General features: G+C 41.1%; 1 protein-coding gene across 1 annotated transcript in view; it reads right to left on the bottom strand.

Annotated features, from left to right (window-relative positions):
• Nucleotides 1-414: 414 nt before the first annotated feature.
• Nucleotides 415-17,183, bottom strand: part of LOC140231767 (centrosomal protein of 131 kDa-like) — a 34,115-nt gene continuing 17,346 nt past the window's right edge. Inside the window, exons 7-21 of the mRNA XM_072311918.1 lie at nucleotides 16,706-16,993; nucleotides 15,605-15,800; nucleotides 15,097-15,325; nucleotides 12,609-12,675; nucleotides 11,784-11,969; nucleotides 11,118-11,243; nucleotides 9,701-9,807; nucleotides 9,080-9,176; nucleotides 7,768-7,985; nucleotides 6,064-6,289; nucleotides 4,941-5,015; nucleotides 3,831-3,979; nucleotides 2,768-2,939; nucleotides 1,819-2,015; nucleotides 415-562 (exon numbers count right to left, since the gene is read on the bottom strand). Of these exons, the coding sequence (XP_072168019.1) occupies nucleotides 427-562; nucleotides 1,819-2,015; nucleotides 2,768-2,939; nucleotides 3,831-3,979; nucleotides 4,941-5,015; nucleotides 6,064-6,289; nucleotides 7,768-7,985; nucleotides 9,080-9,176; nucleotides 9,701-9,807; nucleotides 11,118-11,243; nucleotides 11,784-11,969; nucleotides 12,609-12,675; nucleotides 15,097-15,325; nucleotides 15,605-15,800; nucleotides 16,706-16,993 (2,469 nt within the window). The 3' untranslated portion in view covers nucleotides 415-426. The remainder of the gene's footprint in view (nucleotides 563-1,818; nucleotides 2,016-2,767; nucleotides 2,940-3,830; nucleotides 3,980-4,940; nucleotides 5,016-6,063; nucleotides 6,290-7,767; nucleotides 7,986-9,079; nucleotides 9,177-9,700; nucleotides 9,808-11,117; nucleotides 11,244-11,783; nucleotides 11,970-12,608; nucleotides 12,676-15,096; nucleotides 15,326-15,604; nucleotides 15,801-16,705; nucleotides 16,994-17,183) is intronic.

Below are 17,183 nucleotides of genomic sequence, written 5' to 3'. Positions count from 1 at the left end.
ACAGGAACTGCTACATATATGCAAGCACGAGAACATTTCTGATCACTATATTCCCAACAAGACATTGCAAGTAAGGATGTGACCTAATCTGGGATTGGTTCCTGATTTGTTTTTGACCAAATGCTTTTAATTCTAATGGAGGGACCTTCTCTGATTAAAAGCGCTCAATGAACATAGCACATTTAACTGTCTCTTTCTGGGGGTCAGTGTACGTCTTCCTGTGGCCAGCTACACTGATGATGAAAGGGCCTTTTCCTGATGAAAGTTATGCGAGATATTTACCAGACGTAGGCTTGTTCCTCTTGGGGATCGTTTCTTCTTTGCAAGTAGCTGATCCAAACACTGAGTTGGGGCACTTTTCTGATCAAATCTGCCCGAGACATTCTGCGAAACACAAGAGTTCATACCTCTCCTAGAATCGGCGGCTCACTTCTTCTTCACCAGCTGCTTCCGTTGCTGCTCCAGAAGGGACTCCAAGTGGTCTGCCCTCTTCAAGGCTGCTGCGTGCTGCTGCCTCAGCTGGCTCACAGACTCTTCCTTCTTGGCTATCGCCTGCTTCACCCTGGAAATTGTTGGAGGATCAATGAGCATGTTCTGTTGTGAATGGTGGACTGGTAACTTAACCAAATTCAAATCTTACAACTCCATTCATACAAAGGCTTCCCTAAAGCTTGCTAGACATAGCAACAACTAATGCATGCTAACTGGGTTCCAAGTATAGGAATGCATTTGGTGGACACAATTGAATTGTAAAGCTGATTTAATGTGTTCTTCGCAAGTGTTGTCTATGTGTTGCAGCATACTTTTATGAGCAAATGTGTTGTGTGCTCACATTCAAAGTGTCAAGATGAAAATCATTGACAAGAAAATAACGCAATTATGATTGCTCTTGATATTGAGGATGCATGTACCTGATGAGAGAATGGTCTGTTCCTTTTATCAGAGAAAATACTTTTTTTAATCATATCATGGTCTACCACCACTCCTAGGAAGTTTTATCTTGATTGTACATGACATACATCTGCATGTGTTGTTGTATCTTCTATCAATCTCATGCAATCAAAAAGGATAACAAACACCAGTAGATAAAGTGACATCATAATGAGAAGAATTGAGCCAGCATCATGTCTGTTAATATGAGAGCCTTGCAAACAATATATAAAAAAGTTTTTTTTCAATGTTTGGTCACTTGATGAAGGGCTTGCCCTCTCCCCTGACACTACCCCGGGTGTGAAGGCCCACCCCCCCCCCCCCCCCATTAAATGAAGGGAGCAGCCAAGTGTCATATTTGTCAGTGCCACAGCCTTGCAAAAGACAAATCAAGTTCTGCATCTCTCGGCAACTACTCAAGAACAACAACAGCAAAAGCAACAGCAACAACAACAGCAACTACTCAAAAACACCAACAGCAACAACAATAACAACAGACACAACAACACTTAACCTTTGCAACTGATTGACAAATTGCCCTACATTGACGTAAATAAGCACCGAATTGATCAGTGTTTTCGTAGTAGCCATGATAAAAAAAACACGGGCGTACATACCCGGGCAGGATTCAAACCTACAACCTCCTGATCACCGGACAGGCGTCATCTCCACTAGACCCCCGAGCTTTCACCCTACAGCAAGTGTTGGTTCTAATCCTTATAGCATGCAGCGGGTACTGCGTAGTTATTCAAATTCATGAAATTCTTCCAAAGAGATGTAGGGCAATTTGTCAATCAGTTGCAATGAAAACATCTCGATGGAAGAATTTCATGAGTTTGAACACTTAACCTCTCCCCGTGCTACCAGAGAGGGTGCCATCATCCTCACCTCTTGTGCACCTCCTCCATCTCCTCCTCCTTGCTCTCCTGGATGCGGGTCAGCTCCAGCTTGTGCCTCGCCCTCATCTCTGAGATCTCGTTCTTGACCCGCTTGTTCTCGTCCTCCACCGCCACCAGCCGGTCAGCGAACTCCTGCCGGATGACCTCCTCCACATTGTTGCGCTCTTTGGACAGTCGGTCGCACACCTGTGGTCACACACGAACAGACAGTGAGAGTGTGGCATGGGTCAGAGCATTCTCGGAGGCTAGGGACTGTACCTCATGTTTGTCCAAGATTTTCACTTAAACGATAAAGGATAGATATCACACTGCATTCATGGCTGATACAATTGTCCGTATTTTGCAGCACTAATTTTTCACTTACACGAGGCTCAACACTAACTTTTTTTTTTTCTCTGGTACCCCATTTGAAACACTAAAATCTTTAAATCTCAAATTTCGGTGGCCCGAAACAAAATCAAATGTTAAAGATCCATTTTGAATCTTTGTTGCCCAATCGGGCCACCAAAACATGGCATCCCCAACTCACCTTTAATGGCCCCCAGCCACCAGGTCAAAACTAATGTCGAGAACTGGCTTACATGTGAGAAAGGTATACACAAATGTGTTGGTATGTTTCCATATTATAGTACAAGGCATGCTACTCAGCCATCTCATACATCAACTAATTAGGATAGAAAGACCTTTACACAACAAGAAGTTCTGAGCGGATACATTGCAAATTATAGCTGGATCAAGTTCATATTCACAAGGAATAGCACTCTAGCATCAATTTGTTTCACACAACTTTACACCAGCATAAAATAATCTGAATAACAGGGACCAGCTACATAAAAAACAAACAAACAAACAAACAAATAAATAAATATACATTTTCACATTAAAAAAAAAAATCAATTGAGTTAAAAATTCCTTGAATAGGTTTAAAATTGTCTCACCTTACGAACTTCAGCCACTTCATGTTCCTTTTGTTTGAGCAGACCCTGTATCCTGAGGTTCTCTCCCTCCACCTCAGCCAGTTGACCCTTTAACTCATTGTGCTTCTCTTGGGTCCTCTTCTCAGAACTCTCCACTTCCCGCAGCTCGCTCTCATACTTGTCCCTGATACGTCTGGGGGAAGAAGCAGATTATCAACAGATGTATGGTCAAATTCAAATTGTTTGAAAAGAAAAAAATACTTTGACCACCATGAAATTTCAATTAAAAATACCATAAAAACAGAAATTTTTATGGGCATGCAACTTCATGAGTTCACAAATTTTGCAAGGAGCCAAGATTCATGAAAGAAAAATGCATGCAAACTCCATGAGTATTTGTCTACACAGTGCTTTGAATGCCAGTGGCGATTTGCAAAAGTTTAATTCTGCAAAAATTGGCTGTCAGCTCCAATTTGCGAAAGTTTAATGCCACAGATCTTTTTGATTTTATCGTACATATGTGTAAAATAGTCCTTCTTGTGACTAGACTATCTTGATAGGCCATGACATTCTTGGCATAATAAAAAGACAATACATAACACCTGACAAGAAAGTCTTTATAACAGTGTGGTGTCTAGCCTGCTCTTCTAATCATTCCTAAGTTGTATGACATTTTCATGTTCATATGGAAGGAAGAATAGGAACAGGAATGTGAAGTACAAGTGGAAAAAGATTAAGAAGAGGAGTAGGAAGAGTAGGAGGAGGAGGGAAAAAGGAGAGGGAAAGGAGAAGAAAAAAGAAGAAGAAGAGGAGGAGGAGGAGGAGGAGGAGATGGAGGAAGAAGGTGGAGCAGGAGTAGGGGAGGAGGAGGAAGGGGAAGGGAGAGAAGAGGGAAAGGAGAAGAGGAGGAGGAGGAAGAGATGAGGAGGAGAAAGAGGAAAGGAAAAGAAAGGTGAAAAGTAAGAGGAGGAGGAGGAGCAGGAGGAGGAAAGGAGGGGAGGATGAAAAGGAGAAGGAAAGGGATGGAGAGGACAAGGAAGAGAAGGAAAAGAAAAAGAAAAGAAGAAGAGGAAGGATCACTTACTTGATCCTATTTTCAGCTGCTCTTTCTAGTTCCTCCCTGGAAGACTGGGCATCATCCTCCAGTCTGGTGATGACCAGTTCTATCTCCTTGTCTCGATCCTTCCTCACCTGCTCTTTTAAGTCACGCTCCTTGGAAAGAAGCCATGTTTCCTGTCCAATCGGGATAGACACATACATAGCCATTATTTCGGCATTGCAATAGTAAGCAATGCACATTCATTCAATGAAAGGCGAACATTTAGGAGGAAATTACACGTCCTTTCACACACGTGTGCTTAATTCATGTTCACTCTTGTTTCTAAGCTAACAAAAGTGATCATTCTTAATTACGTCCTGACCCCAATCACACTGTTTCTAATCAGTTCTACTCATTTTCACACACATATTTTCTCCCTCAATCATATCACACTGTCTTCATTTTTTATAGATATCACAACAGCAGCTGAAAGGAAAAAGATAAATTGCCTAATATTCTTACCACACGTAATTGCAATTCTGATTACGAATTGTGTTTCTACAATATGGCTCTGACATTCAAGTGGGTCAAAAATCCGACAGCACCATACCTTGTGTTACAACTCTGTTCTTAATGCTGGCAAGGTAAATCATGCTCAAAATAAGATACCTCTCTGGCTTATTAAGAACACAAAAATGAAATTTGATTTACTAAATCTTGAAAACTACATGTACATGTAAATAGCATCAGCACATAACAAGAGGACTCCTTTTGTGCTCTGACAGATCTTTAAGAATTGTCACCCTTGAAAAAATGTATTTGCAAAATGGTAACCACTGATCTACATTTTGACAACCATGTTGGAAAAAAAAAAAGGAACCAGTGGCAATCGAACCTGTCATCTACTGTTTCCCGGGCAGTGACACTACCACCAGGCTATATACCTGGTTGCCGGCAGTGACACAATGAACTTGGAACAAATACCTGGCATATTTTTTCCCAACATGTTTGTTAATATGTAGATCAGCAGTTCTGATCTTACAAATACATTTGTACAGAGGGTGACAATTAATGATAATCTGCCATAGCACATCTTCCCCCCTCTGCACCAAGATTCTCTTGGACTCTTTTTATTTCTAGATTTAGATCACTGACCTGTTTCTTCATGTAGTTTTCCTCCCATGCCTCTTTCTCTATCCTCAGCCTCTCCTCCAAGTCTTTCACTTCAGCCTGCAATGAAATGAAATGAAAATTGAGAATACGTGAAGATTAAACCTTCTTCACATCTTGTTCTGAGGTTTCAAAACAGAAAGAAGAAATACACACAAAAGTCAATGTAAAATTCCCCAGAATATTTCCTTGTTACATTCATGAAATGGAAGTACCATGTATTGTTATATAACAGTAACCACAAGTGCACATGTGAGCATAACTCATCGCGGCAGGGAATGAAAATTATCCACGTGAAAAAAAAAAAAACCTTGAGAAACACAACTGATAACAATTTCTGATCAGTTTAAAATTGATTGTGATCAATTATGTAGATTAACATAACCAATGGTAATTGCTCACACTTAAAGACCCACATCAAATTTGCTAGATTTCTAAAACCAATACTCTTTCTGCAAAGTATTTTCTTGTACCATTATCAAATACATCGGAGTAAATTGTACACTTTCATACAGAGTGAAACTACAAATACTGACAAAGAATAAAACAAGAGACCTGGGGATCTCGCAATTCACCTTCCACACATTCTTGCAGACTATTACATGAGTACACAGCAAACTTAGGGGGCAAGGGCAGCTTTGAGGGCCTCCAAAGTCTTCAAAGTTTTCTTTCCGACGCAATTGCGATCAAAGGGAGGTAAGACAGTAACCACCTCTTGACAATGGAATGTCTGCTCATAGCAACTTCCAGGATGTTCATTCTGACTTCAAATTCTGACTTCAAATTCGCAGAGACTCCAACCCGAAGCACCTTCTGATCTGAAGATTCTCCCGCCTGGAACCCCTAGCAAACGAGAGACTCCAACTTGATGCACGCTTCCGTACCACGTACGCACCAAAGACTACAGAAGCGCACAGAGGCACCGTGATATGATTTTACTGTTTTATTTCTTGATTCATGTTTCAATTTTGCCATGTTCAACACTGTTTACTTTGTATATGATTATACTGTTTTGGAAATAAAAACATGCAAACACCAAACAAACAAGAAGAAGATGATGATGTGAAAATTGGGCCCCAAATTGAGAGAGTGTAGGAAAGGGACTTACCCTATGCCTCCTCTCCTGTTCATCTCTGGCCTTCTCATACTCCTCCTTCATGGCACTGATAGCCTTGTGGCTGTTGGATTCCATCTGCTGCTGGAGTCGGTCCATCTCCTGCCGCTGCCTCCGGGCCTGCTCGTTGATGCGGTCCTTCTCCTCCTGCACCTCGCCGTACATCCTCCGCCGCTGCTGCTGGTAGGCCGCCTCCTCCTGCTCCAGCTGTTTCTCGTACCTGCGGAGTTCGCATTGCCAATTTTGTGAACAAGTTTCTCATTCAACATGCTCTATCCAGTATTGGTAATGCTAATACAGTACTCTAGGCCGGGCTATTTAGGTAGATCATAGAGCCGGGGGGGGGGGGGGGGGGGGCCTCCCAGGCCCTCCCTCCAGATCTCGGCCGTCGACCGCGCGATCGCGACAAAAACTGGCACACACATTGCCTATGATGTAATCTAAAGTACTATGATGTTAGATTTTTGAAAAATTGTCATTTATGCTAAATTATGCTAATTTATGCATAATGATGCATGAAATCAGACAATTTGGTATAAATCACTAAATAAAGCCCAAAATGGGCACATTTTTTTGTGTAAATATTCTTGTTAGTGTCCTAAGCAAATATAAGAGAAAAAAATTGAGCCATCCAAAAAAATTTCTTAAGTATTTTATTGTTTTTTGAATTTCTTATGTATTTCTTTGTTTTTTCGACTTTATGTTTTTCATTGTTTTTTCGATGAAACTTGTCCGCGACATTGTTCTGAACGAGAAAATATGTTATTAGTTGATTTTAATCAATAAAACCCCAAAATAATCATGCTTTTATGAAATTTGACTGTAAGCACAGTTTCCATTGAAATTGTACACGAATTCATGTTTTTGAGCAATTTTTGGTCTGACATGCGAGTACATATTTATGCAAAACTTCGGAACCGCGTGCCCGGGCATCGCAAATTTGGTGTCAAAAGATGCGGGAGACTCGACAGAAAAAAGTCATGAAACGTCGCGGCGATAGCTTTTCACGTTAGCGATACATCGCGCGGAACGTCGAGGGGGGGGCCTCGGAGGCCCCCCCCCGGCCTAGTTAGGGTTAAAGGGGTACCAATTAATTGGGTACTCCACTTAATCGGGTAAAAAAATGCTCTGTTAGACTCTGCCCGATTAATTGGAAACTACTGTAGCTGTGTCTCTAGCCTTTTTCTACTCTCTCTCTCTCTCTCTCTGCTCAAAAGAGAATGAAACCCAAATACATAATATGTGAATTGAGTCAATGCAGGAACATGAGTAAAATACATCAGTGAAAGTTTGAGGAAAATTGGACAATCCATTCAAAAGATAAGAATTTTTTAGAGTTTTTGGTGCCCCTGGTGGTGAATGAGAAGACTATGAAGTTTTGTGACTCATGTATGGACAACGATAAAGAAAATTCAACACATTCTCACTTTTCTACAATTATGAAAGAGCACTTGATCTGCCTTTCAGAATACAGTAATGCCAAAAACATTCGCGGCATGAAAGTCTCATGAATTGGAGCTGACGGTCTTTTTCACGGCATGAAACTTTTGCAAACTGCTGCTGGTATTCAATGCATTGTGTAGACAAAACACTTTTGCATACATTTTACTTTTGCGATTCTTGGCTCCTCGTGAAGTTTCTGTCATGCACACAAAAATTTCTGGTCTTACAGAATTCTTAGGATACTACACCCCGTACCTTTGCTTGGCTAGTTCCCTCTCCCTGCCACAGGCAGCCTCCTTCTCCTCGGCCAGCTGCTCCCGCACCTCCTCGATGTGCTTGATGTATTTCTGTCCAGCCCGCTCCTCCGCCTGCAGCATCTCTGCCTCGTGGATCGTTTTCAGCTTCTTGATCTCAGCCTTGTGGCTGGCGATGAGGCGCTGGATCTCTGGCTCCAGGCCCTTCACCGTGATCTCCTGCAATTTCAATCATGATCATTTACTGGAAGGATAAGGCAGTGAATGAGAAACTGCTGCACTTCAGTCTACAAATGAAGAGTTTTATTGCAAAATGAGCTAAGCACGATTTTTAAACATTTAAAAGTCCATCATCAAACACAGCAAAATTAAACCTTTCCAGCAATACCTCACTTGTGACATAACAAGAAATATTCTAGAAGTTATGATTAAAAATATCCTGCATTTTCTTATTATTTTCTTTGTTTTTTAGCAGTTTTAATCACAAATATCTCAACTTAACACGAATGGAGTCAGCTCGTTTTGTGATAAAACTCTTCAAATTTGGAAGATGAAATAATGTGAGACACATCATCTTTTATTCTTTCCCTGTGCGGGTTTATCCAACCATCTCCCACGCACAAGGAGACCTTTACCTCTTGAATTCAGGTAACCATACTTGCTATCCCTAAAATTCAGTAAACAAGAATAACTGGGAGAAAATAATGCAAAACTAGGAACTTGCATCCATCACACATACTTTACTATCAGCGGGTGGTGACAAAAATATTAAAGACCACAGGGTTGAAATAAGCTTCTTCTTTCCTATCAAAGAAATAGGAATTTTCCTATTAAATGGCTACCTTTGCAGAGACTCCAACCCCAAGGATCTTCTGATCTGGAGATTCTCCTGCCTGAAACCCCTAGCAAACGGGAGACTCCAAGTTGATGTGTGCGAAGTTCCTTGTGGCCAGGGTCCAGGGCCCGCTTAAGGGCCCTGGAAGTTCTAGGGTTGTAGATGCTCTCTCGTGCTATCTAAGGCTTATTTTTCAACATATGATGGTAATAAATAAGAAATCCTTTCCAACGGGAGGCGCAGAGCCAGGGCGGGAGAAATCAAATCTCAAGTGGGAGAACGGGAGATTTTACATAAATGGGCTTTCGGCGGGAGATCTCCCGTCGAAAGTGGGAGAGTTGGAGTTCTCTGCCTTTGCTAGGCATGCAGTGTCACTTCACAGTTTGTGTTTTCTACATTTTTCATCAAAGATTCTATTTGATATCTCTGTAGCACTGCATACAAAGAACACTGTTGTTTCTTGTGTTCTCCCACATACCTTTATCTTCTTTGTTTTCTCATCGATCCATTTCTCTCGGCGCATTTTCTCTGCGGCTGCCTGCACATCTTTGATCTTGGTGAGCTCTCGTCCATGGCTGTGGCATAAACAAGAGAAACACTGCCTCATTCATTGTTTATTCCTAACATTACTCTTTAAGAAATCTAACATTTAAAGAATCAACTTCCAAGAGAAGGACAAACCGTTTTCCATAGCTTCTCAAAATATAATTCTCCACATGCCTGTAGATGCCAGGACGTGTAAATGTGCAATCACTGAGAATACATTCCAATGTATCATGTCTTCTCCAGAAATACCCAGAGTGCAAGTTTCACATTTCCCCCTCATGTGTCATAGGAGCATCATAGGGAAGAGGTATTCTAATGGCAGTAATGTCAGACTTATGTTTCTCATTAATACAGATGGCTGAACCGAAACTATTGAAAGGACTGCCTGATTTCCCTCAAACTTTACTGGTATGTTCTACTAATATTGCTGCATTAACTCAACCAACAAATATATTTCGGTATCATTACCTTTAAGTTGAGAGCTGGGATGCCCTTCCCTTGACTATGCTCAGACACATCAAATAATACTTTTTATGTGTTTGAATTGTCTCACCCTTCCTCCAAATTCTTGATTTTGGCCTGGTATTTCTTGTCCACCTGTTTCAGCTCTGTGACGACCGAATCATACTTCTCACTCAGAGCCTTTTTGTCATCTATCAACTGAAGAGGAAGACGAGAAAAAAAAGAAAGAGAAGCAACATAGTCATCAGAGTGGACAGTAGACCAATGTCCGCAGAAAAACTTTATCCTAGAGCACAATGATAGGAGATATCTTTGCAGGATTCATGGATATTCACATAAAGTATGTATTGTGAGCATTGAAACAACTTGATCAGATTCATTCCAGAATTGGCTAAGTATGGGATTTGTTTTATTTCATTATAAACTTTCTGGTGTTGCTTGGAGCTACTCTCTGGTGCCATTGCCCAAAGCTCTAAAGCCAAAACATAATTCTCTTATGCCAGCAAAATTGTCAAATTTTGCTCCAAAATGTACACGTACGCCTAAGAAATGAGTGGAATAATGCTGTAATAACAACATATTTGTTGGGTAATGACCAAAATGAGAAATATTAACAAAAAATGTTCTATCTCAGAACTTACCCGGTAGGGGTCAGTTTAACTCGGACTCGGGGACAACTCGGCCTCACTTTGATGGCAGGGCCGAGTTGTCCCTCTGGATTTTACAGTGTTGTACTATGGAAGCGCTTCTCGTTCTGGCTGGTCGCAGTTATGGGCCGAGTTAATACAACGCATGCATCAAAGAACCTCTGGTGCGTCTCCAAAAATGGACGTGCACTTATGCATAGAATAATGGCGATCACGAACTGCGTATAAATTGTCTGAAATAGGGCCGAGTTGTCCCTGAGACCAAGTTAACCTGGACCCTTCTGGAATAAAAGTCGGTGTACCGACTTTTATTTATGATTTCAAAATACTCCAAAACAACTCATCATCCCGGCAAATCGCGTCAGCCAGGTAAGTTTCTTGGTGGACTCTTTCAATGTATTGCAAGCAAATATGAAATGGTGCATATCACTCTACCATGCCAATTGCCTGGCATGACTGTCTGACGCTACTGCCTGAAGCTATTGCCTTGAGCCATTTCTGCAGTTTTTTGCACAAAGTTTTTGTTTGAAGCTATTGCCCTTTGCTAATGCCTTTTGCTATTGCCTTGGAGCTATTGCCTGGTGCTATTGCATTGGAGCTATTGCCAGTGTATCAGAGACAGGAGCTATTGCTGTAAATTAAAAGTTTTTATTTGGCTTGGAAACCACTGCAGTGAGTAATTGCCCCAGGCTTATTGCCTGGAGCTTTGCCCAGCTTTTCTCGACAAATACTACTCCCTGACACCATATATTGCTTGGCAGCACTACAGCCTTGACACTATACATTGCCTGGAAGCACTATAGCCCTGGCACTATTCCCTGAAGCTTTTTGCCTGGAACCACTTCCCGGAGCCAGGATTACCTGATCAATGAAAGAGAGATGTCTCTTGATGGTTGATTCATATTCTTCCTTCTGGAGCTGGAGTCGCTTCTTCGTCTCCTTCTCCTGTTCCTTGGCGTGTCGGACAGTCAACTCCCTCTGCTGGTTCTGCATTCACAGCGAGACAAACTCGTATAAAGGAGGTGTTGTGGCTCAGGGGATAAGAACATGGACTATCAATCTCAAGGTCCCTGTTTCAAGTCCCTTAGCTGCAAGGAGTTGTGCCCATAGGCAAGGCTCTTTATGCTCATTGCCCAGTACTCTGGAAGGGACAAAAAGTGGTTGGTCTTTTGGTTGCTTACTTACAAACATACACTGCGTCCCAGGAAGCCATGTAAAAAAAAAAAAATCATGATGAAATAATACAAAATGCGGAGATTAAGAAACTACCAGTGATGTGTATGTACTGCCCTAAGGCCAGGCACTGCAAAGGTATGGATATCCACCCCGTGCCCACACAACAAAAGTTTGCTAGGTTATTTGTTTCTTTCCACATGCCCCATCACAAACTAATATGACGGACCACACTGAACTTACTCACCCACACAAAATCATCTTCATGATAGGCTTGCAGAGTTCTTTGAAGATTACCATTAAAAGGAGAAGAATAATTCTGGCTCTAACTTTCAAAGAAGCCTCCCGACTCACCAGAGCTTTCTGCAGCATCTTGATGCTGCGTTCCTTCTCCTCAAGCTGCAGCCTCTGCGAGAGGACGGTGTTGGTGACCTCCGAGGCGGCCGCTGACGCCTCCTCCAGCTTCTGGATCTCCTCGGCGGAGGGAACCAAGGCAACGGGAGGGACGCTGCGGGATGTGGGAGCATCAACATCGATGGCCTGGTGCAAGACAAGAAGAGAGGATACATTGATAATAATCAACATTAGGTCAACTCTTTGTTTTTTTGTCTTGATGTCAGCCACTGGAGCAGTACAATCTCTATTCGTAACTTCACATGACTTATGATGTAGACTCTAGTTTCGCCATTAATGTGATTTACATAATTTATGTATGTGAATTTCACATGATGTACTGGTCTAGGCAAGTCATGGACAAGAACGGCATTGGAACTGCTTCTTCAACAGACAATTTATTGACAACCACCATCGCACGTACAACCACATCCAATGCTCGGCATCTTTTTCTTCCACTGCAACAGTCTATTTGTTTTTCAGGCTCTGTAGATTTGTTACCATGTCTTCCTACTTCAACTAATATTTGATGAATAGCATACTCATGATTAGTAAAATATCAGTCTAGTAAAGCCATTAAAAATCTTAGAATTTTGTCAAAAAGTCCGCCCTCCCTTGTCATCTATAACCTTTCAGTTCCTATTCCAATCACCGACAGAAGAACAAAATCTACAGCATGTTACAAAAGAGCTTCTGTGTGGAGGTAGGTGATAACATCATCATCAAAAACAGGATTTATCCCAGATGAAACTGCCACAGGGAATCAACACAGATTTCAGGACCAACCTGTGAATATTCGCTGACAGTATCCTGCTCTGCTTTGTCCACTTCATCCAGGAAAGACATGATGTTCCTAAAGACAAAGAAACAAAGCAACTACAAATGTTTCCTTTTTTTTCCCCTTTCATTTTACTCCAATGGTTTCAATACTCATGTCAAAGCTACTGTAAAACGAGGAATGTTCGTGTGTATTTTAAAGGGACTGTACAGTACTGGTTGAGGTGGGGATTCATGTTTTGAACATTCCTAAGTGAGATAATGAGAAACTTCTTATGAAATATGAAAGAGCATGTAATTTTAAGAAGAATTCAACATTTATTTGATGAAAATTGGTTTTCAAACGGCTGAGATATCCCAAAAAATGATAATAATAAAAGGATATCTTTGTTTCAACTTGTTTTTGGATATCTCAGCCATTTCAAAACCGATTTTCATGAAATAATCTTTTAATACCCCTTAGAATTTCATGCTCTTTGACATCTCATGGAGTGGTTTCTGAATATCTCGCAAAATGTTAAATCCTCACCTCAACCAGAACTGTACACACCCTTTAATTTCACAAATTTCACGAGAGCCAAGATTCACAAAAGTAAAATGTATGCAAAAGTTTTTGTCTACATTATATGCATTGAATGTTAGAGGCAACTCGCAAAAATTTCATGCCACGAAAAAGGCCGTCAGCTCCAATTCGCGAAGATTTCATGCCGAGAAAATATCTTGTTTTACAGTACATTAAAAGCATACAATATGAAAGTCATGGAGGACCATCTCACTGTATCACACAGACTTTCGTTAACCTACACACATGAATGAAAAAATATTGAGAGAAAATAACTTTTCGCCAAGTAGTAAAAAGTTCTAGTATGATTTCTTCCAGATGTGAGAGAAGCAGATTGTAAACAGATCTAAGGCAACACAGGAATTACAAAAAACTACAATAGGCCAGTGGATATCATCAAAGGTTGCACTCACAAAATAGAAATAACAGTGAACAATGTAAATGTGAAGACAAATGAAGAGCAGGAAAATATTAATAACATTAGAAAAGCACTCTGATAGCGCAGACCTGCACAAAGCAGATACTTTCCACCGATGATCTTGCTCTTCCACAGAGATCACTGAAAAATTGCCCGATTTCCCAATGTAGAAGCCTTTGTTACGTCATAAACCCTCAGCTGTGCGGCGCACCTCGCCCTAGCAGAAACTAGAGCACGCACTTTTTTAGTGCGCATATGAAAACCTCAAAAATGCACAGCTTGAACTCCCACGTTCATTGACCCTACCTGGCAAAATATCCTTAAAAAGATCCATAAAAATTTCCCGATCACTACCAAAATTTAATCATCTGTTCCTTGTGTCATTCTCAACCTTCCCTGCAAGTTTCATCCAAATCCGTGCACAACTTTTTGAGTTATTTTGCACACGGACAAACAAACAAACAAACTACTGTATACGACTAATATTTCGGGAGGTTTTAATTTTCGTGAATTTTGCAAGTTGGGTGCTATTTGCGAAATTAAAGACATGCGAAAATATTGACTCTGATGCTGATATGAATGTGACGTACAAGTGTTTATTTCTCTGTTCAGTACAGGACTCCACGATCGCAAATTTAACCACTCGCGAAATCGTCGGGAATTCCTGATTCGCAAAAATTTAGACTCGCGAAATATATGGCATATACATTAACTAACTAACTAAGCTTAAACTAACAAACAAACAAACGGTAATAAAAACATAACCTCCTCCCTTGGCGGAGGTAATAATTTTTTTTTTCTGTCAATTTGGGGCAATAAACCATAAGAATTACTGTATACGCTATAATTTTCGCGTACATAAATTTTCGCGAATTGCCGCTGTCACACATTTTCGCGAGTGGTTAAATTCGCGATTGGGGGACCAGAGAAAATATGAAGTGGCAAAGAAAGTGTGAATTTTCAACTTACTAGCAAATAAGAATGATACTAGTTATACACTGCATGAAAAAAAACTTACCAAACTCTGCGAACTAGTAAGTTAGAATTCAACATTTTTGAAGTGGGTAAGTCCATCGTGCTAGATTTCTGACGAGTGGTACGAGGGGTTGCGATAATGGATTGGCTCTACAGTATTCATAAGTAGACGTGGACTAGCCCGACCACCCCCAGACGCTGTTAATACGCTGTGCTGTGCGAATGCTACTTACAGCGACTGGTTAGTAGGACGTGGACGTGCTATATGTACGTAAACAAGCTTAGCCAGTATGGTCTGTTCGGTAAGCCATGACATGGTATACTAGTACTGAAATGTTCGTATCATCAAGGCAAGGGATTCATTTTGGAAGGTAATATTTTCGCGTGTTGTTAATTTCGCGAGTAGCTCCCGACTCGCGAAATTCGCGAAAATAAAACCCACGCGAAATATATAGCGTATACAGTACATTGCTCAGATGTCAGATATGGTTAATAATGATAAACAGATGAGGATGCAATGACAGAGGGCCTATGTTTCCTACCTCAGCTTCTCATCAGTAAGCAAGGCGTGGCTAGCTGAGGCCCTAGGAGGGGGGATGTCCTTACTGTCGCCCCCTCCCATACTCTTCCTGACCACCTCGTGGATGTTCTCCTCCGAGAGGTACGACTTCACCTCGCCCCGGGGTGCGTTCACACTCCCCGATAAATTTCGACTGCTTGCTTGGGGCTCTGGCTCCTCTTCCTCTTCTTCCTTGTCATCGAAAATGTCCACTGTGACCGGAAAATAAAATTTGTCTCTTAGGTTTTCCCTTCAAAATTTGTTGGAGGCAAATCTGTTGAATACATAGGTCAAACAGGCTGCACTTTGCAGAAAAAAACAAAACCAAAAGCTACTATACAACTTTATATCTATTTTTTATGACAAGAATTCCTCTGCAGGTACGTATGAACATAGGCATGCCATGAAATTTTTTTTTTTTCAATTTTATTAGCAATCCTTTCAGAGGGAGGAATGGATTGCAGCTTCACAAAAGAATACTGTCGCCTTACGCCAAGCCGGTCCTTTCTTCTTCTCGGTCGGGCTTGGTATCTTGACCGGTTCCTCAAGGAGCTTCAGGGTGTCCAGGAGGTCATTCAAGGTGGTCTTGGTGTGGGTGTTGCTGGTGGTGTCCTGCTGGACCTCACTGTCCGTGTCACCCGTGTAGCCGTTGTCTGTACCACCTGTCCGATGAGTTGCTGGCTCACTCTGTTACAAAATGTTCACATGATATTCATCATAACTATTATAAACTAACACCCATAGAAAAAGGGGGTGGGGGAGAAACCTGGCATAAAGCTTTGACCAACATCTTATCATCAAAGTGTTTACTTGTTCATGTGTTCATTTTTTTTTTAAATCTCTCGCAATTCATACAAGGCAAAACTATCACAACAAAAGCTATAAGCACATTACTGCCAACCAGCCTGCCTGTGTCAATTACACCCCCTAATCCAATATCTAGCCCCCAAAGTGTTGTCCACTAGTAAACTGAGAAACACACTCAGGCTGCCTACAATGAGATAGCAGCAAAGATCACAATGACAGTGATCATCTTGCAGAAAGAAACTGAAAAACAACATTAGAAATACTTTCTAACTCTGTGGTTCCATCTGCAAAAATCACTTAATGGCCAGAAATGCCTGTTTCCCCAGTTAAATGCTACAATGACCATGGACAACCATGGATAATCTCAAATGTGACGGACATCAGTGAGATAGAAGTGACTTTGCAGACTTAACTAGTATACCACACAGCATTACTTGCAGTGGACAAAAACTGCCTGTATTACAACTTGAACACTGCCCTTCAGACATAATATTATAAATAATACATGAGTTTTGTGATGGATTACTACAGTATGCTATACTTGAAGGAATATTCCCTTTGTGGCAGATAGATGTATGGGCAGTGTTAGGGATGATTACGTGCATTTTGCACACCCTCTCCCAGCACAGAAGTATCATCACTTTGACAAACACAGCATCACTAAGTTATCCAAAAATGCTGTAAATGCAAAGCCATTATTATTAATTTTTTTTTTTTTTTTTCTACAGGGACTTGTCAGTTGAAAATCTAAAATGGAAAGAAATTCACCAAATTGATGTGCTCACTTCAAAAATCTCATCTACTTTTCGCCCCACACTGCTTGCAGTTCCCGGCCTCTGTTGTGCACTTGATCCCGGCCTTGATTGGTTGGGACTATGTGTAGTCCCACTTGCTGATTTTCTCGTAGTGTCCTGTGCGGGGCTTGGACCGGAGCCTGTTGATTGTTTCTTCACAGCTCCTTTTCTATTGCTTGGTTTCTTGCCGACTTTGCCACTTGCTTTTAGGTATCTCAGCTCTTCTTCCGCCTTCTCCTTTATTTCTCGCTTCTTCTCTTCTCTTGATCTCTGCAGGTCCTATTTATAAAGAAATATCACAGCATTTCCTTCAGCACATATTAATGAGCAATTTTTACCTTTCCTGTAATAGGCACTCATGTGTACACTTTTGAAATAAAGCATTTTTCATGAAACCTGGGGTAATTTTTTTTTTTTTTGGGGGGGGGGGGAACACAAAAATACTGCAAAAAAAGTAACAGTTGGCATT

The sequence above is a fragment of the Diadema setosum genome, chromosome 8, assembly GCF_964275005.1.
Source record: "Diadema setosum chromosome 8, eeDiaSeto1, whole genome shotgun sequence".
Lineage (NCBI taxonomy): Eukaryota > Metazoa > Echinodermata > Echinoidea > Diadematoida > Diadematidae > Diadema > Diadema setosum.
This window is presented reverse-complemented; position numbering and strand designations above follow the sequence as displayed.